At 44.9% G+C, this 21,529-nt stretch overlaps 1 protein-coding gene across 7 annotated transcripts in view; it reads right to left on the reverse strand.

Moving 5' to 3' along the window:
- LOC118286412 (pleckstrin homology domain-containing family G member 3) overlaps positions 1–21,069 on the reverse strand; it is a 32,129-nt gene extending 11,060 nt beyond the window's left edge. For 2 of the 7 annotated variants that reach the window (XM_047327201.1, XM_047327200.1), the window contains exons 1-4: positions 19,886–20,724; positions 15,280–15,347; positions 3,206–3,747; positions 572–672 (exon numbers count right to left, since the gene is read on the reverse strand). In XM_047327201.1, coding sequence (XP_047183157.1) covers positions 572–672; positions 3,206–3,747; positions 15,280–15,347; positions 19,886–19,998 — 824 coding nt within the window. In that variant the 5' untranslated portion in view covers positions 19,999–20,724. Of the gene's footprint in view, positions 1–571; positions 673–3,205; positions 3,748–15,279; positions 15,348–17,820; positions 17,881–19,319; positions 19,445–19,845; positions 20,725–20,833 lie in introns of those variants that run through there. The other 5 variants (XM_047327203.1, XM_047327202.1, XM_047327205.1 and 2 more) reach the window with 5 other exon arrangements.
- Positions 21,070–21,529: the final 460 nt, after the last annotated feature.

Raw genomic sequence — 21,529 nt, forward strand, 5'->3', positions numbered from 1 at the left:
AAATTCGGGCTTGAATTTCATTCTCTGAACCCAGTTGAGGTTCAGAGCTGTGCGATATATCCCTGACATTACTCCTCGCCGAGCGAGGACGGAGGAATCATGTTAATGCGTGTTTTGTCAGTGGTGAGGCCATTGCTGACGTACGATGATTAAATGTAAAACTAGCTGCACCATTTCGCTGGCTGGTGTGTTTACTGCAGAGTGTGTTGCTCCATTGTTCTTCCCCCTGCATCTGCTTTGAGTCACTGAGTGAAATACTGGCAGCACGTGAAAGAAAAGGAGATAGGCGTCATGAATTCTTCACATTCCTCGTATGATCCATTCTCGAACAACAGAATAACACAAGTGCAGACATCAAGTGCATGAAAATATTCCTTGCCCGAAAGGAAATGTACAAGGATGAAACAACACGAAAGACGAGGCCTCCTCTGCTCTGCCAGTTTGATTGTATATCTTTCCTGTGGTTATACAACAGTGCTTTTTAAGACCTGTGATCAAAACTACAAGATGACAAGATAAAGAAAAGAAACGATGCTGATCGGAGTGGTAACAATTTGGGGTGATGACGTACCTGTTGAACTCATAGATGTCCTCTATGTTTCCAAACAGGGAACACACTTGCTCCGGCCGTATGGGAAGGTCGCTCATATCGATGATGTGAGCCAAATAGTCCTGGGGGGCGGGGGAGAAAAACAGTGAATACAGCTCATTTCAATACCTGTTGACAGCTTAATGGTTTTACTATCATTCAGGCACTTGCAAATTCCTACCTGTAGAGCGCGCAAGCAAATAGAGAGACAATTTTCTCCTTGCAATGCATCCTCTGTGATGAATGAACGGTTTTCTCATGACATTTGGTTCGTGCAACTGATGCTGCAGTTCTAGGGCTGATATATTTTTCATAGGGCATTTCTTTGTTACAAATCTAGGATGATTAATGTACAGTTATGGGTTGTTCAAAGGATCCTTTTATGGTTTTGTTCCATTCTCTAGGGGCCAGTGTGTCCGTCTGGAAGAGGCTCTGTTGTACCTAGACCATAAAAAATCAGCACGGCTCGTTCGTCTGCCAGGACCCTGCTCCCACCGGACCCATTCAGGGGTAGATAAAACTATCTAGAACCACAGTAACCAAATATTCCAACATCTGGATGACTGCCCTCTCTCTCTCCCTCTCTCTCGGTCAACTGCAATATGAACAACTCCAAACAAGGGGAGGAGTTAATGATGAGTGACAAACCCACATGCACTCAGCGACTGTATAAACAATCAGCCAGTAAACAGCTTCAACACACACACCCCAGCTCCCAGACGATGTGGTGCAAACACACACACAGGCACACACTAAGAGTAGAGTCATCACATCGCGCTGACTGAATGAACTGCAGCCGGTCATGGATGGAGAATTTCAGTGCAGCGAGCGCGGTGCTGACTTGCAGTCAGACTCAGCAGGGCGCCTCACAGTCTCCTGTGGAAATACTCGCCACTGTTGTTACACCATACACGCATGACCTTTAGCATAGCAGGAGAGATTTAATGCAGTGTGTGGCATCTCCGGGCTTATAGTGCGACGAGCTGTGCTTGTGTGACCAATAGGTCAAATCAAATGCTCTTCTTATCAAGAATTAAACAAGAAGAGCTTTTTTTTTCTGAAACCCAATAGCACTATCCACATTCTTGTTTAAACCATTCTTCTGGGTGTGTCCGGGCCAGGTGCCGGGGTTGTATTTAGACATGTGAGACCAGCTGGGTCAAACAGCTGTCCTCCAAACCTTCTTCCAGGGACAAAGAGTAAAGGGAGAGATCTCAGAGCGAGAGATTCACTGGATCTCAAGGCAGAGTGGACACGGCTTCTACAGCTGTTCCAGAGTTCAGTGTCAGTATCAAGGGGAAGCTTTGAATTACAGTAGGTTTGCTGAAATAACAATTCCGAGACGAAGGAAGGAGTTTCACACATCTCTGTCGGATTCAAGGCTTGGTGTGAAATTAAAATGAGCCGCGTGGAATCTATTAGACGGAGGCCATACTGTATCGTAAAATGGACACATCTGCACTGGACTGTGTTCCCACACTGTAGTCGACGGAAAAAAGACCAATCCTTTCATTTATGCTATTCTCTGGTTGGTGCAAGAGTTGTTTGTGTTGGCCCGGGAGCGCCTGAGAGCTCAGGCTGGGCTGGTGCTCGCTGCGGGGTCTGTGCGAGTGGGGGCCATACCGGGCAGAGCTGCTGCTCCTGTCAGCTGAAATACTTTAAAGTCGTGGAAGTGTTTGTCCGAAGCAAGTCATTATTCAAGCTGCGACGTCGGCAGCACCCCCCTTCCACCGCAACCGCCAGACGCCAGCGCAGTCGGAGACAAGGTGAGGAGAGGTGCTAGTCGGTTTACTGCCAGTGAGTCCGAGAGAGGCTTCACGTGTGAAAGACATTAGCAGCGGTTGCGGCAGAGACTGTTTGACAGCAGCGCACTCCAGTTTCTCTGCAAGAATAGATCGAAAGCTGGGAAGGGGTTCCTTGGGCTGGAAGTTGTTTTCCAGACTACAGAGGTAGAAAAAGCGATAAGAGATAAGTGGTCTGTTGAGTAGTAAAACCATCCATGGCCCATTATCCAAGGTTCACATCTATGAGATGAGGTTTCTTCTATCTTTGACTGAGATCAAAGAGCCCAGGTTTGAACTCCAGATACGAGCACAGTCCGAGGGGCTACAGGCTGTACCTTTTCACTGCACTGTAAATGAGCAGAATGGTTTATACAAAATCACTATGACCAGATCATAAACTCCACAGCCTCCATCTCTGTGAAATCTACAAACAAAGCACATTTGTCAACTGACCAGTTTGTTTACAAAGTAGGGAATCAGGATATATTTTACGTTTACGATGACCAAACTCATTTGGGGCCACCAACAGCTGCTTGGAGCACAGTAGACAGTAGATTTGCTCACAACAGCCGTTGAGACTAATTCCCCTATTTTGGCTCCTGGCTGGCCAAATTCAGTGAATCGCCCCCAAAGAGTAGCTGCAGACATTGAGTCATTGCTGGAGATTAATCCAAGTCAAACATTTGCTCTATATACAGTGAATACTGATGATTGACTTTCTACAATATCAACTATTGGCTCACAGTGAATGCTCGGCTGAAAGTGAAAAATGGCAACTGTAAAGGGATAATTCAATTTGAGTACAGTCAGCAAGGCCCTGACATCCACTCACCTCCACAATGCTGCGCAGGTCCTTGACGTACATGCGCTCCGTCTCGATGATCTCCATGACGACACGGTCCACATAGGTCAACTTCGGGTTGGGCGCCATGGCGTCCGTGACGACAGGCGGGGCGGGGAGGTGAGGCCTGTCAGCACTTGCCTTCCTGTTGGAGGCAGCGTTGTTGTTGTTCCGCTGGTTACTGATCACCTTTGGCTCTGGCCGATCCTGCCAGTGGCCCCTGGAGCTCGTCAGGGTGGGACTCTGGTCTCCAGCCTGCCCTCCGCTACCTTCTGCTGGGCTCAGCTCCAAGTCTATGTCCTCCCCGCACTGTATGGGCGGGGTGGTAGAGGAAGGAAGAGCAATTGTACTTCCAAAAAGGCTGCGACTGTCGCGGGACGAGTCGGAGGACAGGGTGGATACCAGGCTCACTGGACGTTCACCCTCTCCGTCCAGTGGCTCCGCACATAGCCGGCTGTAACAGTCTGGGCCCAAGTCAATGTTGGCCTGGCCATGTTCACCGGTGAAGAGGGGCGAGGACAACTGAGGAGATTCTGGGACAGGTGAGAGAAACACATGCAGAGGTGTCAGAATTTTTAGATTTAATGCAGTCAGTATAACAGTGTCTGTTTCACACACACAACTGGCTTTGACATCCTGGGACTTCAAACTACTACACCGAAGGCTACTTGAGGAAGGCCAGTGCTTCTTTCTAAGAAAAATACCTTTTACTGGATCAAACCTAGGACACCTGCTCTTTACAGTCAATATCCTCAATCTACAGACTTTCAGACGTTCACTAAAGACCGGACATTTTCCTGAACTTTGTAAGAACACAATTTCTGGAAAATGTCTGAGTGAACCTATGTGAGAATACAGCAGGAAAGAGACCGCAGGATTCACGACAAGGTTACCCGGTCTTGATATGTTCCTGCTATTGTGATTGTGATGTCCTGGCGCGTTCGTCATAGTTTTTTCGGACATTTTCAGGAGATAATGTCTGAAAACACACATCTGCCCTGTAATCTGTCTGTTGTTGGTGGCAGCTGCGCTGAAGAGTTGAAGATAACTTGAGACAGCTGAGATGAAAATGCCATTAGTAAACTTTACAACTTTATATTATCATAGCAAATTTTTTGTTAATGTCTCTTCCTTGCAGTTTCCTGGTTTATAAAACTACAGAATAAAGGACTACGGTTCTCCTACAAAGCTCCTGCTTGAGTTGACTATTTTTTCTATATTGCAGTTATTATTCAGAAGAATTTTTGAATCGTCTTAATGGTCGTCTTCTCTCACCAAGTGCACCCATAAAAACAAAGGCTGCACGACTGCACTAAGACACCAGACACCAGTTCAGAAAAATAAAAATCTGCAAACGTTCAAGCTACATTGAACAGACTGCTGTCCATGAATCAATAAAAGACGGCTCGGAGCTTTGTGTTTATGCTCTCAGGCTGAGACACAGAGGGGCGGTTTACAGTAAAAGGCTCAGCTCAAATCATTACTGACATGGCCCTAATTGCAACACGGCATATTCTATGGAAAACCCAGTCATTTCCTCTTGTTCTTCTAACTGCTGAAGGCTGAGCCTTGGAAAAACAGAGAGAAGGGAAACTGATGGGAAGAGAAAAAAAAAAGCGGAGAAAGGCACTCGGAGCTTTGTTTATATGCCGCCATTAGGCTACGTCTGAATTTATGAAGAAATGGAATCCATATTCAGTTTCACATCCTTCCTGGCCAGATGGGGAATTTTCCTCACAAACGTTTCCTAAATATACCAAGCCCTGGCGGTGTGTGAGAATGGGGCACTGAGTGCCCACTGTGCCGAGAGCTCAGTTTCCTTAAATATTCACGGGCCAATGGGGCCAAAACCATTTTGCTCAGCTAAAGAAATGGACCTTTGTCGTGTAACTTAACTTAAGAATATTAAATGGAAATCAACGAGGCACATGTTCAGTTACATCATTCAAGTAAGTGCTCCTGCTGAGTGGGGATGTAGCTCATTTCATGCGCCTGATAAAAACAAGAGCGTTGACAAGCTTTGAATAAAATATGTGCATCCTTGAGTGTGCATTAGTGGTCAGAAGCCCACAGCTGATACAAAACATCATGAATTTTGTCAATTGAGAGTTTGAAAATCCACCGATTCACTTTGAACAGACATACATACTCGCTGTATCTCAAACATGCAGTTTTATAGAGAACATGCAGTATTACTTTTTACGGTTCTCCTAGGAACAAATGATATTAAAACAAGCAAAATATGTGACATGATTTATGAAATGTTGAGAAAAGTGGGACATGCAGTGGGTTTAAGGGCTTTACATGAAGAATCAAACTGCCTTTTAGTTTATTCACACACAACCACCCAACACACACGCACGCACGCACGCACACGCACACAAACCTCTCTTGGCATCTTCGAACTTTCCATGAGTCAATATACTGAACTCATGAGAGTCTTGTTCGCGCTGCACTACTTCCTCCGCAGTCCAAACTGGGCTGCAACCGACAGCACAGTTCCCAGGCAAAACCTCACTGGGAGAAAAGGATGAGTTGGCGACAGGAGCTGACCACGAGAGAAAACTCTGTTTACGCTCCGTGACAAATCATAGGGTTGATCGGGAGTGTAATGGGAAGCTATTACACTCCACTACACCACCATGAGTTAGAATGGGGCATCCGTATCCTTTGTCGCTTCTTGTCTTCGCTTTTGGTTTTGAGTTATCCTGTCTGGCGTGTGAAACTCCCTTCTTCCATCCTCCACTTCCTCCCCCTCATATCCCTCTATAACAACGTTGCTGTGGTTGAGGACTGCACTCAATGAACAGCACAACCTGGACTAAGGACAGCCCAAATATCAATGCCATGCTTGCACAGTTTCCACACTCTCCTAAATAATATATCATTGCTCTGAATCATTATCTGTATCCTCTTATACACAGGTACTACTGAGCTGCACAGATGGAGAGAGAGAACGTTTTAAGACTTGAACATGCACTTGACTCAAGCACCAGCTCAACTCCTACCACAGCTATGATCGACCACTTCAGATACAGGCTCTGTAGGCTGACGTTATCTGTAGCTGATACCGCACACACAACGCGTTTTTGGGGGGGGGGGAAACAACCGTGGCGGACCCATCAGCGACTGAAACAGCCCGTGCAGAGGAATGCAAATGACCTGGGTCAACATGCAAGTCTGAGATAAGCCAAGGACACTGGTCCTCCTGTGTCACGCCGTGCAAAGTTTTTCCACTCTGCCTGTCGCCTCGGACAAAGACGACATGTGATCTTCAGAGTTGTCTGCATCCTCTGTGACTCAGTTTTCATGTTGAGTTCTCTCAATATAGTAAATATGCAACCATTTTCATACAGACAGATTAAAAGCGGGGTCTGGTCTGGCTCTGTGCCTCTTCCAGCGTCTGCAAACATTTACCACCAATCTCTGAGGGATCTGTTGCCACTGTGGCAAGGCCAAGCCCATTACTGTGCCACCCATTTGTCACATGTGGAGGATTGTTAAGTGCCTGGTGTCATATTTATCCTTTCAAAAAAAAAGTTTGTCTTAAATATAGCACGATTACACTGTATATGACCTGGTATGTCTTAAAATATACAGTATTTATGTCCATTCTTAATGTTGTCTCATATTTTAACATGAGCACTGTGTGCATTTCTGTATTTTAGCTTTGCTAAATGTCAACAGCGAACATGGTTGCTTATGGGACAGTGAATACACACATGAACGTAAACGTTGTGTTACGTTCAAGCAATTCTCATTTCAGCAAAAAGAGAGCCATCAAACGTGAAAGCTGCGCTGGAGCAATTTGTTACCATTAACTTTATTGGAAGGGAAAATATTTCTTGGGCTTAATCCCTTCAATCCTAAATGCCAGTGCCATTTTGGCAATAAATGCAGAGAAATGTCTATAAAATGAAAGTACCGCACCAGGGGCAGTGAACAGCGCACGCTAGTTTAAACCATCTGTTTTCTGCACAACTACAGACTGGCTGAGGCCGTCACATATGAACTTGTGTTTGTCATGTACTCGCTGGATCTGCACTATTGGCAAAGAGAAGGAGACAACAAAAAAATTTTTTACTTGCCACATGCGAGGGGGGAGCGTTCATTTACATCTACGTCTTTCAAAAACCTTGTTGAGGTATGATTTGAAAGCATTCCGCACAGCTCAGTGGAGCGACCTGTAAAATCATACCTCACACACAATAGTTGCGAAGACGAGACGGCTTTGTACCGTTAAATATATGGTCCGGAGAAACATTTTTTCCATTTCAGCCCGGCCAATGATTTCTACATTCAGACACCACAGCTTTACAACATAAGTAGACCTAAAAAAAAACACAACACTCCTTTGTTTCACAACTGCGTCAATACAGTTGTTAACTCGCAGACATAACCATTAACCAAGTCAAGGCTAGAGAGACAGTGTAGTATTTGGAGTAAAGTTAAATCAGCCGCTTAACCTCAATAACTCATAGCAGTTTTCTCAAAGTCCATTTTGTCTCAACAAAGTCATCGGCAAGACTGTTAAGTAGAGGCTGTGTGATCCATTATGGTTTACATCAGGTCACGTTCTCGTGTGTGAACAGATTACTAATGTTGTTGGGAAAAGAAAAATGTTTGGAATTCCGGAAGAAAAGAAAAAGCTCCCAACACCTCATTGTAATTCTCTGAATTCCAGTTTCCTGTCTGTTAAGCCGAGGTTAACATTTACAGACAAAGGTGTTTTAATGCTACAGGCATGACCTTCCCTTCTCTTTTGTTGCTTCCCTGAGTCCAAATCCCCTGGACGGAGGCAGTGGCGCTGTATGTGAACACAACCTGTAACCAAAATAACTGTGATAAGTGATTTCCAATGAAGAAAATCAGTGCTTGACCTTTTACTTTTCCCCCAAAGAGCACAATACTGAATTCAAACATTTAGTATCGCATGGAGACATTTACAGAGCAAAATGATCTGACTCTGAACCTACAAGTACAGAAGGTTTTAACTATTCCTGCTTTAACACCTGTAATAATTGTAAATGTCAGTCCATTTAGACAACAGTCATTGTCTTAGTAAGTAAAGATATCTGTGGTCCAGTTTTTGTGAACAGGTTGTCTGGTCCGCTTTGAGCTCAGCCAGTGGTCCACAGCAGGACTGGGATCAAAAGTCTCCATTAAAGGCCACTCACTCCAAGCTGATCCACAACGAGTCTCCACACTGTTTTCTGTCAATAAGGGTTCCGTCAACCCCGCTCTTTCGAAGAAATTAATAATTGATTTCAAGTTCAAAAGTTGTGCATACAGGGCCCTTTGCGATGACGAGTGGATCACTCGATTCCCTCCCCAACAGAAAATATTGGTTCAGTGCAGTGGCCCTGTCATCGTCATTGTGTTTTCTACATTTTGTTGAAAGAAAAAAAATAGAGGCTGCTCTGGCTGAATGTTTAATTGAACACATACTACTAAATAGATTTGAGTCGGTGTTCGTCTATATTTACCAGGGAATGCTTGTAAATGGTACCACTGTGGAGCTCTGAAAATATCCAAATAAAAATACTGTCAACCCAAATATGGGAGTGTAGGACTGATTTAAGGGGAAAGGCCTCCGTCTGTTTCATGGCTGCAAGCAGACAGGACATCCCACTCACCGAGGGGCTCCATGATGACTAATCAGTCTGGAGCTAATAATGTAAAGTCTACACTTGTTTCCATTTCAGCGTGAGCTTATCAGATGGTTAACAATGCAGACGGTTCATAAACTAGTCCGCCTCTGACATCATGGCTACATGACATGCAGCGCTAATAACGTGGTGCATGTCAATCATGTCACCATGACGTCAGAGGCGGACAGAAACTCTGAAATGAATACCCCAGCACCTGGCTATTAACGTTTCTAAAAGGCCACAGTCATGTGCATGACAGCGGTGATCTCTGTCTGTCTGAAGCTCTTGGTGTAAGAGCCATAAAGCATTCATTGTTTAATTGTTATTTCTAACTAACAGTCCCTGACATGTTCTTGCAGTAAGCCCAGCAGATGCTGTATGATCTGGCACAGAGCAGCATATGCTGATGCATCATTTTCTATGGCTGAACATCACCACCTTCCCCGAAAACTTGGTAAGTCAAAGCACACCTCTGTGACGTTAGTTGTTGGTTGTAAAACCTTGTGATGACACAACTTTCACATTCTCACATCGGTTCATGCAAAACAGCCTCTATGCAGATAACGATGCAAATTCTATCCAGGACAAGGTGAAGTTTCTTTTCTCCGATGTCTACGTTCTACACTCAACAGGATGGAAGCTCCAAGTTTGCATAACACAATGTCTATTTGACTTAGGAAATACAAAGTTTGACATAAACTGATGGAAATGTTATATGCATCAACAACAGGTAGTAATAATAATCAACTTCTCTCAGACACGCATTACAGTACAGACATTTCCCTGAAACTTGTGTGGGAGAACGCAAATGTTCGCAAACGCTGCTCCAAACATTTTCCAGAACTTTCTGAATTTCTGGGAAATGTCAGAGTGAGCTGTGTGAGAATACTGCGGGAAAATCTCCATCTCCATACCTCGCCGGAATATTATGCAAATGTTCCCACTGTTGTTGAAGTGTCTGACCCGGACAATCTCGAACTGCAGATGTCCCATGTGAACGGCAAACTCCAGAAAATTTCCTGAGTTTGTGTCTGAAAACAGCTTATGTTCAAAACACTTCAACAGCAGAGCAAAACATCATATAAATGCCCTCCGATTACTGGAATCCATATATGCCGGTCCTTGCATACCTTTAAGATAGCAGTGATGAGTTTTGTCCACCAAAGCAAGAAGGCTGAAGAAATAAGGCGTCAAAGTCCAGGATGATTTCTATTGATCACTTTTTTCTCTTCTCCAATCCATCCAATTTCCATGAGCAGCCTTATAACGTGATGAACGATGAGTGTGTTCTACACAGTTAAAGGGAAGAAGTCTGCGGAGGAGACACACCTGCATGACTCCGACCTACTATGTTACCCCCTGTGCTATCGTGTTGTTCTCTAATCAAACCAGAAAACCGGAAGAAAAGAAACAGGAACAGCACAGCTTATATTGATGTTCAGCATGCAAATACTCATCCTACAACTGCAGATGTACTTCGATTCAGAGTTGCTAAGAGTTGCTCAGAGTGTATAAAACATCAGAGTAAGAGTGACAGCACTGTGGACAAAACATCCCACAGAAAAAAGCAAGCCCCTGCCTGCTCTGTTGGTAACCTTCACACCGCCGCTCCTACCTGATTCATACTGACTCATGTATCAAATGACGGATGAATCTGAACCCAGCAGAGCGTGAATCACATCTGAACTCGCTTTATGATATTCCTCCAGACACAGGCTTGACCGTACATGCACGATCAGTGACGACAGAGCAGGGAAATTATTGGAAATTTCTGAGGTTTCATCACTATGAGTCATTCCTCGTTTCCTAGGTGCCTGGCACTGTCTTGACAGCATCATCCATTAATTCAATCACCTTGGGCCAAAAAGTTGTTTTTTTTCCTATAACGCTGGTATTTTAGGATACATCGACACTATCCGAAGTCTCCTCAGAAAATGTTGCAACTTTTCTTGCAACACACCCTTATCTGCCTTGACAAAGTTTAAAGGTGTAAGCACATTCTTGCAGCCTTTTCACCTTTGTTTTTTTGTTGCTTGAACAGTTACTATTCTTTAGAGATTCCCACTGGCCATTACAAGAACATTCACCTCCTACAATAATGCATGTTACAAGCTCCTAATTGGCTGACACTAAATAAAAAGGCCAACATCAAACTGGCTTGCGGTGACTGCTACTCTGCTCATTTATATTTCAGAGCCAAGGGGCACAGTGTGTGACCCTGTTTCCCCCTTGGGGGATAAAGAGCGAAGCATGTTCTGCACTACATCTTAATAAAAGCCCTTCCGCCCCTCAACATCCACTCCTCACTTCCTCCTCCGGCACCCCTCCACAACCTCTGGCACTCGTCTCCTCCCAGAGGGGCTTTTGGGAGACAGGGAGGTGGTCTTGTGCTGATCCCCATGAGAAAAACTCCTCCCCACCTGGCAACGGTGAATGGCTGCCCCTCAGGAGGGCAGGAGGAACAAGCAGAACGGGTGCCTCCGAGGATTAAGCATCGAGTCTTCACAGACTATTATCAAACAGCATGAGTCAGGACACTGGTGGTTAGACACTGAGACCTAGATTTATTTCTTATCCGTTGATGAAGGGAAGAATTGTTTCAAGATTTTGCTGCTTTGAACCGTCTCTTACACTGTAGGTACAACATGGTTTGATTTGTACCCATGTTTGGCCTCAAAACAAACCTTTTATCCCGTGTTAATAATTAGCCTTTAAGCCGGCAAATAAACCTCAGTGGACAACAGAGACTGAGAGCACGCGCACGCACGCACACACACGAACGAACGAACGAACTGAACCTACATTCCACACAGACAGTCAAGGTCAAAATGGTCAAAAAGCTGGGAAGTTTTTGGGGAATTCTGGTGTTTAAAAGTGAAACCAACTAATGTGTGTCTACAAATTTCAGTCATTTGAGTGTTGTAAAACATCAAGTAGATACTTTATTCTTTTGTAAATGTTTAGATTTTTTTTAGATTTCGGAACGGCTTATGTAAAGACCTGAGGATGTCTGAAAAATATGATAGAAAAAGTAACGTAATGACTCTTGCATTGTAACAATGCAACAGTCATATGGCCTCATCATACACACCCAAACAGAGTCGGCAAAGGACAAAATCCCTTTTTGAGATTTAAAGGACGACACGTTTCAATGAGGCAGCATATTCAATGTTACAAAAGTTCAACACTCCCCAAAAGCTCAAATTGAATCCCGTAAACCTCCCCTGTGCATGACCATGGCTCTTGAAGGATCCGACTGTGCCAAATGACCTCAGTGCACAGGCATGTGATGATCCACTTAGGAAAACTCCTCCGTTAACAAGCCCCCCCACACACACACCCCAGCAAGAACCCTTCAGGCATTAGCAACACTGCCAACCCTGGATCTATTCAAAACTCGCATTTCCTCTCGACAACACACACCATCTGGGCCCTGAGGTGTGAGTCCAATGTAAACTTTACCACCACTCCGACTGTACACGAGCAAACTGCTGTCCTGTTAGCGCCTCTCTGCAGAGTCCACGCAGGCCGGTGGCAGGACAACTGTGTGAGGAGTGTGTGGGGAAGGATGTCAGGGGGAGGGAGCACTTCATTTACTTCACATCGAGCTGTTTATCACATGCAGCGTTATAAAGGGTGTGAGGCAATGTCCCCAGGAGTTTAGACCTTATTAACACATTTATGTATACAGCAGTCAAATGAGAAATTTTGCTTGCTTTGACACTTACAGAGCGGATACAGTATGTTTTTGTCGTGCTCTAATAAATTAATTACACAAACCCTCTCCTACAAAAACATGTAACTGATATTCCAAAGCCATGAATGCATCATATCGGCAGTAAAACAGTTGAGTGCACTGCATGCTTGCTTGCATCAACTGCGTGTTAAGTGTTATGGAGGTTCTGAGCGGCCGTCTGACAGGAACACCCCGAAGCGGAGAGCCTGTAACTAATGTGGCTAATCCACCAGAAGAGCTCTTTAAGGAGGAATGCCATTGTAGGAGCTGTAAAATCATTTACATTGAAATAAATTCTTTTGAGACGGGTACGGGAGCCTGAGTCAAACAATGAAATGCAACACGGTGAGTGTGGAGGTCTTTGAATTCTATTACAATAGCAGCTATGTTATGTAATGTCTAAACATAAACCTATGCAACAGTAGTGAGATGTTGCAAACGTACAGGACGAGGGAGTCGGGACTCAGCTGAGCAACATCCCACTGCTACGTTTTAAGGCCAAAACGATCCTCGTCCAGTCGAGTGTTTTAGCTCTGTATCAGAGCTGATCTCCGTCCATACCAACACACCTGAAAACGCATATCATGTGACCACTCACGTACTTTGGGCTTGTGCGCGCCGGTGTAAAACAAGAAGCAGATTGTCTACTCCGCAATGAGAAACTGCAATGGTGAAAAGTAAGAGCAGGGCTTTCTCCTCTTGGACCAACGCCGAGGTGGAACGGTTACGATGGTAAGTGTTTACAACTCTTTGCCTTCACCGCCGGTAGTCATGATGACCGATAAGAAGCGATCACTCTCGAAAACTCCGGAGTAGGGTGGACGTCGGTTGTAAAAGTAGCAGCAATAATGTGTTATTAAAACTAAAACATTGTATGTGTGGATGCGTCAGTGGCAGTGCATGACTTGACCTTTGCTTACCAGGAGTCGATTCAGGTTCACCTGAGGCTGCAGGTGGTTAATGCTTTGGGCAATTGAGCAGAGACAGTGTTCCAGTCCAGAAGCTCCATTAACAAGCCCCACTCAGAGACACAACCATCCCTGCCATCGTCTCTCTATGTCCACAGGCCTATGCCCACTGGTCTGGAAAAGCTGCAGTGAATGGAGATGATCCGTCAGAACCCCTTTAACGCCGTACAATATGCACACGCAGCTACATTCCTGCCTGAGGTGAAGTAGGTCAGCAGGAACCCTTATCTTTGAGAGACCTGCCTCACGCAGCCTCAGGTCTGTTGATGACTTCTCAAGTCAAGGTCACTGGATTGACAACCTCTAGACATACAGTCATTTGTTTAAACATATTCACGTAATTCACACGAGGGATACAAGGATTTCAATCACGCTGGTTCACATCCCACCATGGCGATAAAAGTTTCACTTTTATGGAAATGATATACTATACTTTTCCTGTTATTCAGATTGTCCTGTCAAAGTATTCAATGTGCAGAACAATTGAAAAAATACTTTCAACAGCTGAACGGAACATTTGGGTAGATGTTGGAGCACAGCCCACAAATGATCCTTGATGCTGGTTTTGTCCGATCATGCCTGGTGGCGTCCAAATCCTGGTGTAGAGTCAAATAATCAACACAACTTTCAACTTCAAAATCCTTTGACCCCCTCAGAGAAATTGGAGCCGGACCACAACCTTGTCATTGTTTACCTTGACCAGACAGGGGGCTTCCTGTCACCATGTGCATTCCTCCAGCCTGTTAACTGCATCCAATCATCACCACACATAGATACTAGCACATTACCAGCAGGCCCTGCCCCCTAATTACCATTCATCCATCCACAGCAGACCCAGGTCTGTCATACATTAACTCCAACTGGTTCACACACACACAGCGAGTCTGAAAGCAGCGGTGGGTGTTCTGTCAGGCCAAGGTGATTTCGCACTCGGCATCCGAGCTGCAAAAATGAGCTGTGAGGGCGTGATGTCAGCGCCGAGTGGCCTTTTGAGGAAACAGACATACAAATTCTCATGAGGGTGGCACACGTCTCCCTGAGCCAAGAGCCTCTCCTGGCCAACGCTGAAGCAAAGGGTCCGGCGCAAGGGAAAAAGGGAACCATTGACACATTGGTATTCTCCAGCCAAAGTCGAAGCCCAGTGCCAAATGTGTTCAGGAGAAAGAAGAGGAGGCGCGGGGGCGGTCGGGGGGGTTTAGAGGGACAGAGCAGGCAAACAGATACAAAGAGTCCCTGTGTCAATGCAGTGGCTCCGCGGCTCAAGATAATGAACACTAAAATAATATGTAATTTGAGTGGCCCCCAGCATGCAAGGTCAGCACCGCTGGCTGGACCAACCATCTTGGCTGTCTGTGATTCTGACACATTCTGGTTCGACGTGCGAGTGTTCGGGGGTTTCAGATGTATGAAGGGTTGTTGGCCGAAGCTCCACAGTCACACAAAAAACCTCTCTGCCAGCTGGGACGGGACTGTAGGAGGAGAGTTCACTGCTCTCTCAGCTCGGCCTCTCGAAGCCTCTACATTTCCTCCATTCTTTCATCCCCGGGATTTTTCAATTTGCCGCTACTGTACTTCTGTGTTTTGTTAGCAAACTGTGCTGGCTGACCAAACATACTCTCCCCCCACTCATTAAAACTCTGCATTATAAGACTGGTCAATTCATGGTCAGCAATTACCAAGCAGAACTGGATATAATTGCATTGATCTTACCTTCCCCCATTGGGCCCTGGTGGAGAGCAGAATGGGACCCCTCTGGCATGGCACTCAGGCCTCTGGAGCTGACAAAACAAAACAAAACATAAAAAGTTCAGACAGAACCCAAGCACTTTATGTCAAGATTTACCGCACAGACTGCATGGCAATGTTTTTATCAGTTTCGGTGGGTTCATATTAGAAAAATATCTCTGGTTTCTTTACAGTAAGTCATTCGTGTTTTCTTGACTGGACTGGCTCACTGGGAACAGAGACGAGCCAATCTAATCAGGTCTTATATAAAAGGGAAATTCTTCTCATTCCTCTGCTTGCTGCTCCGCATTAGCTCATGCCAGCGACATGGTAACGTATAGTGTAACCAGGGTCGAGACGCGTAGGGGGCGATTGTGCTATCAGGCCATGCTGATCGGCAGAAATAGGGCAGGAGTGAGTTCGACGTGCCACGAATGGGCACTCAAGAGATTTAGCAGCTCCAAAGTAAATGTAAAAAGGATTTGCCATTTGAGCCGTTTCAGAACTAATTAACACCAGTGTTTTACACAAAGTCAATAGTAATATAATTATGAACGTCAGATACGTAGAATTATAGAAAGAATGACAGGTGAGCTCAACACTTGCAGCAACAACACATTTTACATAAACTTTTCTTATAAATCTGTTTGACAAGTGCTACAAATAAATCCATGCCACATTAAAAAAAATTGTCTTTAATTATTGGTGTAACTGTCCAGTGAGATAACAGTTTCAGGCTTGGGGGCATGTATTTTTCTAATCCCTCATGCCAGCCTGTGGTACTGTTAATGATGAGGTGTGTCCCCTCGGAGCCACAATGCTGCCAGTTTGTCACATCACTGCCTCTCTGGCTCCTTATAACGAATTAACATGGAAGACTGTGCATGAGAACTCGTCTCCATGTGATTCCTGGTGTGCCTCCGGCCTTTCAGACACCACATTCTTGGGCCAACTAGATCAGAGGAGCGGGAATTCTTCGGGGATTAGGACGGACGCGTCCGCTGGCCACAGTGCCGTTCTGACAGCCAGGCCAGCCGAGGCCAAACCGAGCCCGCTGCCAAGAGCTTCGCCAATTACGATGTGCAGGCATGCCAGGAGAAAAGTCACAGAGCTGGTTCTGAACATTAAGATCGCAGCTCCCTGCAGCTGCAGCCTGGACTGACGCAAAAAACTTGTTTACTACACAAGAATCTCTGCAGCCACAAAACTTTCCTTTTTCATCTCAGGGCAAAGCGCAGCAAGTGAATGATGGAAAACTCTTTTCAATTCTAATACAACAAAAAAAGAAAAGGAAACATTTTTGGACAATATAATCTATTTCAAGCTTATTTACTTGCAGTGTAAAGTGTAAGCCAGAAAATATTGCATTTAAAAAACTCTAAAATTAAGTCGTTCTTCTCACTGCATGTTGTCTAAATCAATTACTATAGGAGCTTTCAGACATGCATTCTAGTCCAGATATTTTCCTGAAAATCTGTGAAATTCCTGTTGGTGTGAACGCATTTGACTCGGGCAAACCTCCTGCTGCGTCTGTCATATGTGAAAGGCAAACTCCGGAAAATATCTGGACCCAATATTCCGGGCATTTTCCGCAGTTCGTGTCTGAAACCAACAGTTCATGTCTGAAACATAAAAACGAATATTCTGTCTGTAAATTGCAAAAAAAGTTTCTAGCTTTAAAAAACGTTGTGCATTTCCTTGAACATGGATGGACATGAAGCTCTGAGACGTTGATTTATGATTGGTCAATGCAGTATATTTTTTGAGAATTAAACTTCTTTAACTTTGATCAAACTTGCTCAATTGATTTTCAAGTGGTGGGTTAGTTTGCAAACCCTGAATTAGTTGTATTCATGTTGTGGTATTCATGTTATTCATGAGGCTTAGGCTCTGAACTGGTCTCAGTGAACTGTGAACTAATAAAATCCTCCGATAATCCTGCCCACTGTGACCCCTGAGCTAACCCCGCTTACTGACCAGACACAACTATGCTAATCTTCCTTTGGTCAATGAGAGGATAGACTAGGAATAACGGGCTCAAAACCTAGAAACACTGCAGACGTCTGGGCCTTCAATGTGTTTATTCAACGGATGGAAGATGGTTTGGGTGGACAAAGTGAAATGATTGAACATTTCTGACAGGACAGTGAAACCAATAATCTTAAACACTTCTGGACAGAATTAAACAATCGTAACTCATTAACTTCCCCCCTCCTGTTTGCTGACATATCAGAATTCCATATCCTTGTTTTCCTAGGGAGGGGGCACAGACAGTTTTAAAACCCTTAAGAAAACACCAGGCACAGACTAACATTCATACCAGGCTCACCACCTGTGCTTGAACTAGCTGCCATTTAACACAAATGGAGAGCATTTGGTTCCCACAGCTGATGACTGCATTACCCGCGGCATGAACTTCCCACACGGGAATCTGCAACTTGCCCCCTAATTGAAGACAGATGCCGCGAGAGTGATTCGGACGGTTATTAAAAGAAAGACCTGCGATGGATGGGCTGATAAACCTACTTGTTCCTCTAATCGCCGGGCTTGACACTGATCCAGGTGGCCAGACCCCCGAATTCCTTTCTTCGAAACACAACAAACAGAAGATTAAGGGGGGACAGATGCTGGCCGGGATACAGCGCTCATGCAAATAAAGAGAAAATGTATTCAGAGTCATCACCACAATGTGTTAAAAGACTCCCTCTGAAAAAATACGCACAGACAAACATATCCCTTGAACCAGAACCTCAGGCCTGACATGCTTAAGGAAAAAAGGTCCTCGGGGGGGCTGACGACTATCTGGAGTATTATCACAACTGACAGCCTGTCAAGGTTATGAGAGAAGTGAAACCACTGAAAATGTCTGGAGGGGAAGCGAGAGGGGAAAACAGGACTTCTGCTATCAGCCAGACATGTCACTTTCTCTGTCTCTCCAGGAAAGGTAATAGGGACGCAGACAAGTTGGAGAGGATGTGACATCATATTTAAAGACTGCTGCCAATAAATGGACTGTATTTACATTTAAACCCTTATGTGTTATTCTAACAGTGTCCAAAGAAAACACCCATCCGGCCATCCTATTGCCAAGCGGTTATGCGCACAACTGATCGACGTACAGTTACTTTGGACCCACAATCAGAATCTCAAAGAGGAGCCTAATGAGCCTTTTGTGCAACAATTGACCGCACAAAATTATTTTTCCTCATGCAGAACAATTTAATGGGAGGAGAAGCTAAAAATAAGAATCCGTAAAGTTCCTGCTACGCTTCCCTGCTACAGTCACAGATCTGCCGCATCAAGCTGCATTCACCGTCCGTCCTTACAAGGCCCATGGGAAATCTGGAGGTCCCCTGGGAAGTCAGACATGGTGGGGCGCATTTCTTTAGGACACCATCAGTCTGGACGGATGTTTATGTTCAGAACAAATCGAAAAAATCCAATCTGGTATGGCAGGCATCCTACGGGCAAACTGAAGACAGGGCGTCTTTATTCAGCATTGGTGCCATGTTTATTTTGCATGACCTCCCTCCTTCCCTCTTACCCCTCTCACCCCGACAGAAAATACCCCTTGACAAACAGCTTTCCTGTGAGTGCCCTCTTTCCCACATCACTCCTGCAGTTTGTCCCCTGACACACAGGCCTTGAGAGACTAACAGCTTTTCATTCACTGGGGGAAAACAATACAACCCTGACAGTCTCTCTTCATCTCAATTAAATACACAGCTTCTACAAAAGACGCTGCCCTAACCCGCGACTTCCCACAGACACACAGCGTACGGGCCTCTATTTTTGTTTAGTCCACTAGATTTTTGCGAATGCTTTTTAAATGTGGCTATAACGGATCCACCACAATGAACACCCGCAGGGCACCGTGAGGAGTTTCGTCCATATGGTGCACATAATACACACCCTGGCCAAAATAGCCCTTAATGGGAGGATAATCATTCCCCGCTGTGCTGAAAGAGAAAAAAAAGAGCTATTTTCAACTCTCCAACAGTGACCTGTGACCACAGAATGCTTACCTGGCAAGTGAAGTTGGCAAGTGGCACCTAATTTGGGAAATTACATTTAAAGATTTCCAGTTTTTAAAAATCTGAAACGCTGTCGAACCAGGGGGCAAGTAGTCCTCCATAGTGACCCGCAGTGTGTTTGGAGGGGGAAATCAGACACCGAGCCTGGAAATAGAATTTTCAGTAGTGGCCATTTAAAGGTGCATTACACCACATCTGCCGACAAACAGCTCCCCCATGCCCGTGTGAGAGCTTGTCAACATCATGAAAACCACAAAAAAAGAAGGTCTGACCTCCCCCGGGTGTCTGCTATATCACTTAAGGCGCACACACTCTCCTCAGTCGTCAAACAAACGCACAGTGTCAGGTCGGGTTTAAAGTCGACCTTTAACTCTCACGGCGAAATCCGAGCTGTGACTTGCAAGAGTTGGAACTTTATGGTCTCATAAGATCCCGGTATATCCTAAGCAGCATTTTAAAAAAAAAAGAAAAGAAAAGAAGCGTTGGACCACAAAATAACAAAGAAGGAGACTCTCACATTCTGCAGCTCTGGTAACTTTATCACAGCTGAAGCATACCAAGACTCAGGAAGAGGAATCCAAGTGCCGACTCCGTGATCCAAGACACACTCGGGCCGCTTCCTGTCTGGACCACCTGGAAGAGCGCGTCGTCCACTGCATCCAAGCAACATCTATCTCAAATGAACTTCAGAGGTGTTTTTGTCTGACGGGTCAAGTGAGGTCAGTGGAGAAGAAGATGGAACTTTTCACTGGCAACTGATTGATTTTGTCCCATTCTTCTTCAGCAGCTGGTGGGGAGAGTCACTGGCCTCTGAATAGACTGCATTTAAAACCTGGCTGTGTCTCCCTGGGGTGCTCATTAGAAAAAAAGACAATCACCTTTTCTCGGGGCCAAGTATGGGCACCACAGGGGGGGTATGGATTGGATGCAGGGAAAGAGGAAATGGGCAGATGATTCAGTTACAGCACGGTGGCTTAGCTTTTCCTCACACGTTGTGTCTGACATTAAAGCTGAAGTGGAAAAAGATCTTTCCCTTAAATAGAAGAAATGGGGAAAAAAACAGACTCCAGCAGCTGATCAAGGTTCACTGAGCTGAAAGACAAACACAACTTATCTGAGTGAAACTCCTGCTCTGTGCGGAACGTACAGTCTAGATGTTGTGAAATTATATAAAGCAAAAAAATAAAAATGAAAAAGAAGAAGAAAAGTAAGGCACCTAACATCTGTATGTAACATCTGTGGATAACTCGAGGCGGTGGGGCTCATGATAAGGAATGCGTTGAGGTGCGTTTAAGTGTTGTACATGAGTACAGGACTCCGAAGTTTTACACAGGTCAAATTAATCTTTAAATTAATAAAGTATACGTGAATCAAACGTACAATGTTCCCTAATCCCACTATCAATGACCACGGGAATAAGAGAAGGGAGTTATCTGTCGCGTAGCGCGGCTGTTCTCACCGCTTAGCTAAGATTTGGGAAAGTTTGTCAGGAGCAGTTCACGTACCGAAATTCGCCAACGCGTCTTTCCCTCCAGCGATACCTCGTCCTCGGTTAAAAAAAAACAACCTTTTTTGTGTGCTGGCGTTTCTCGGCGCGAACCTTCACGTTACTCCGGTAGTTTCTTCATTTCACATGTTAGAAGCGGCTCAGAGGCACATACACACACACCGTCCGTCCCCGCGACGGTCGTCAGCTCGCACTGCGCCCACCACCTCACACACACTGCCGCATGATGCTCCTTCCAACAGCGGCCAAGAGCCAGTGCTGCGTTCAACGTCGATCAGAAATGTAGGAACTCCTACTTGGCCAGTGAACTCCACAAGGAGACCCTGGAGTTCTTGTGATTCTGGTTCAAAATGTTTATTTAATCGCGATCTGCTATTGCCCGACCCTCTGTTTAATTTATAATACTGGTTAAAAAAAATGTTTATTGTTCGGGGGCGTTCTTTGTTGTTTCCAATCACTGTTAGTTGTCACTTCCTAACAAAAAACAAACAAACATATAAAGAGACACCTTGAACTGAATAGTTGTGTTCATTATTCATATATTTTTTTTTAAATCCTATTTTTATTTTGTGTTCTTGAAACAGCGTGTTTGGGGTTTTTTTAAATCAGAATTTTCTACTTTATGAGGAGCAAGTGAATGCAGCAAAGGAGAAGTCTGTTTTTTGACAGCCCGGTGTCTGTTGTGTGGAAGTCA

This window comes from Scophthalmus maximus, chromosome 15, assembly GCF_022379125.1.
Source record: "Scophthalmus maximus strain ysfricsl-2021 chromosome 15, ASM2237912v1, whole genome shotgun sequence".
NCBI lineage: Eukaryota > Metazoa > Chordata > Actinopteri > Pleuronectiformes > Scophthalmidae > Scophthalmus > Scophthalmus maximus.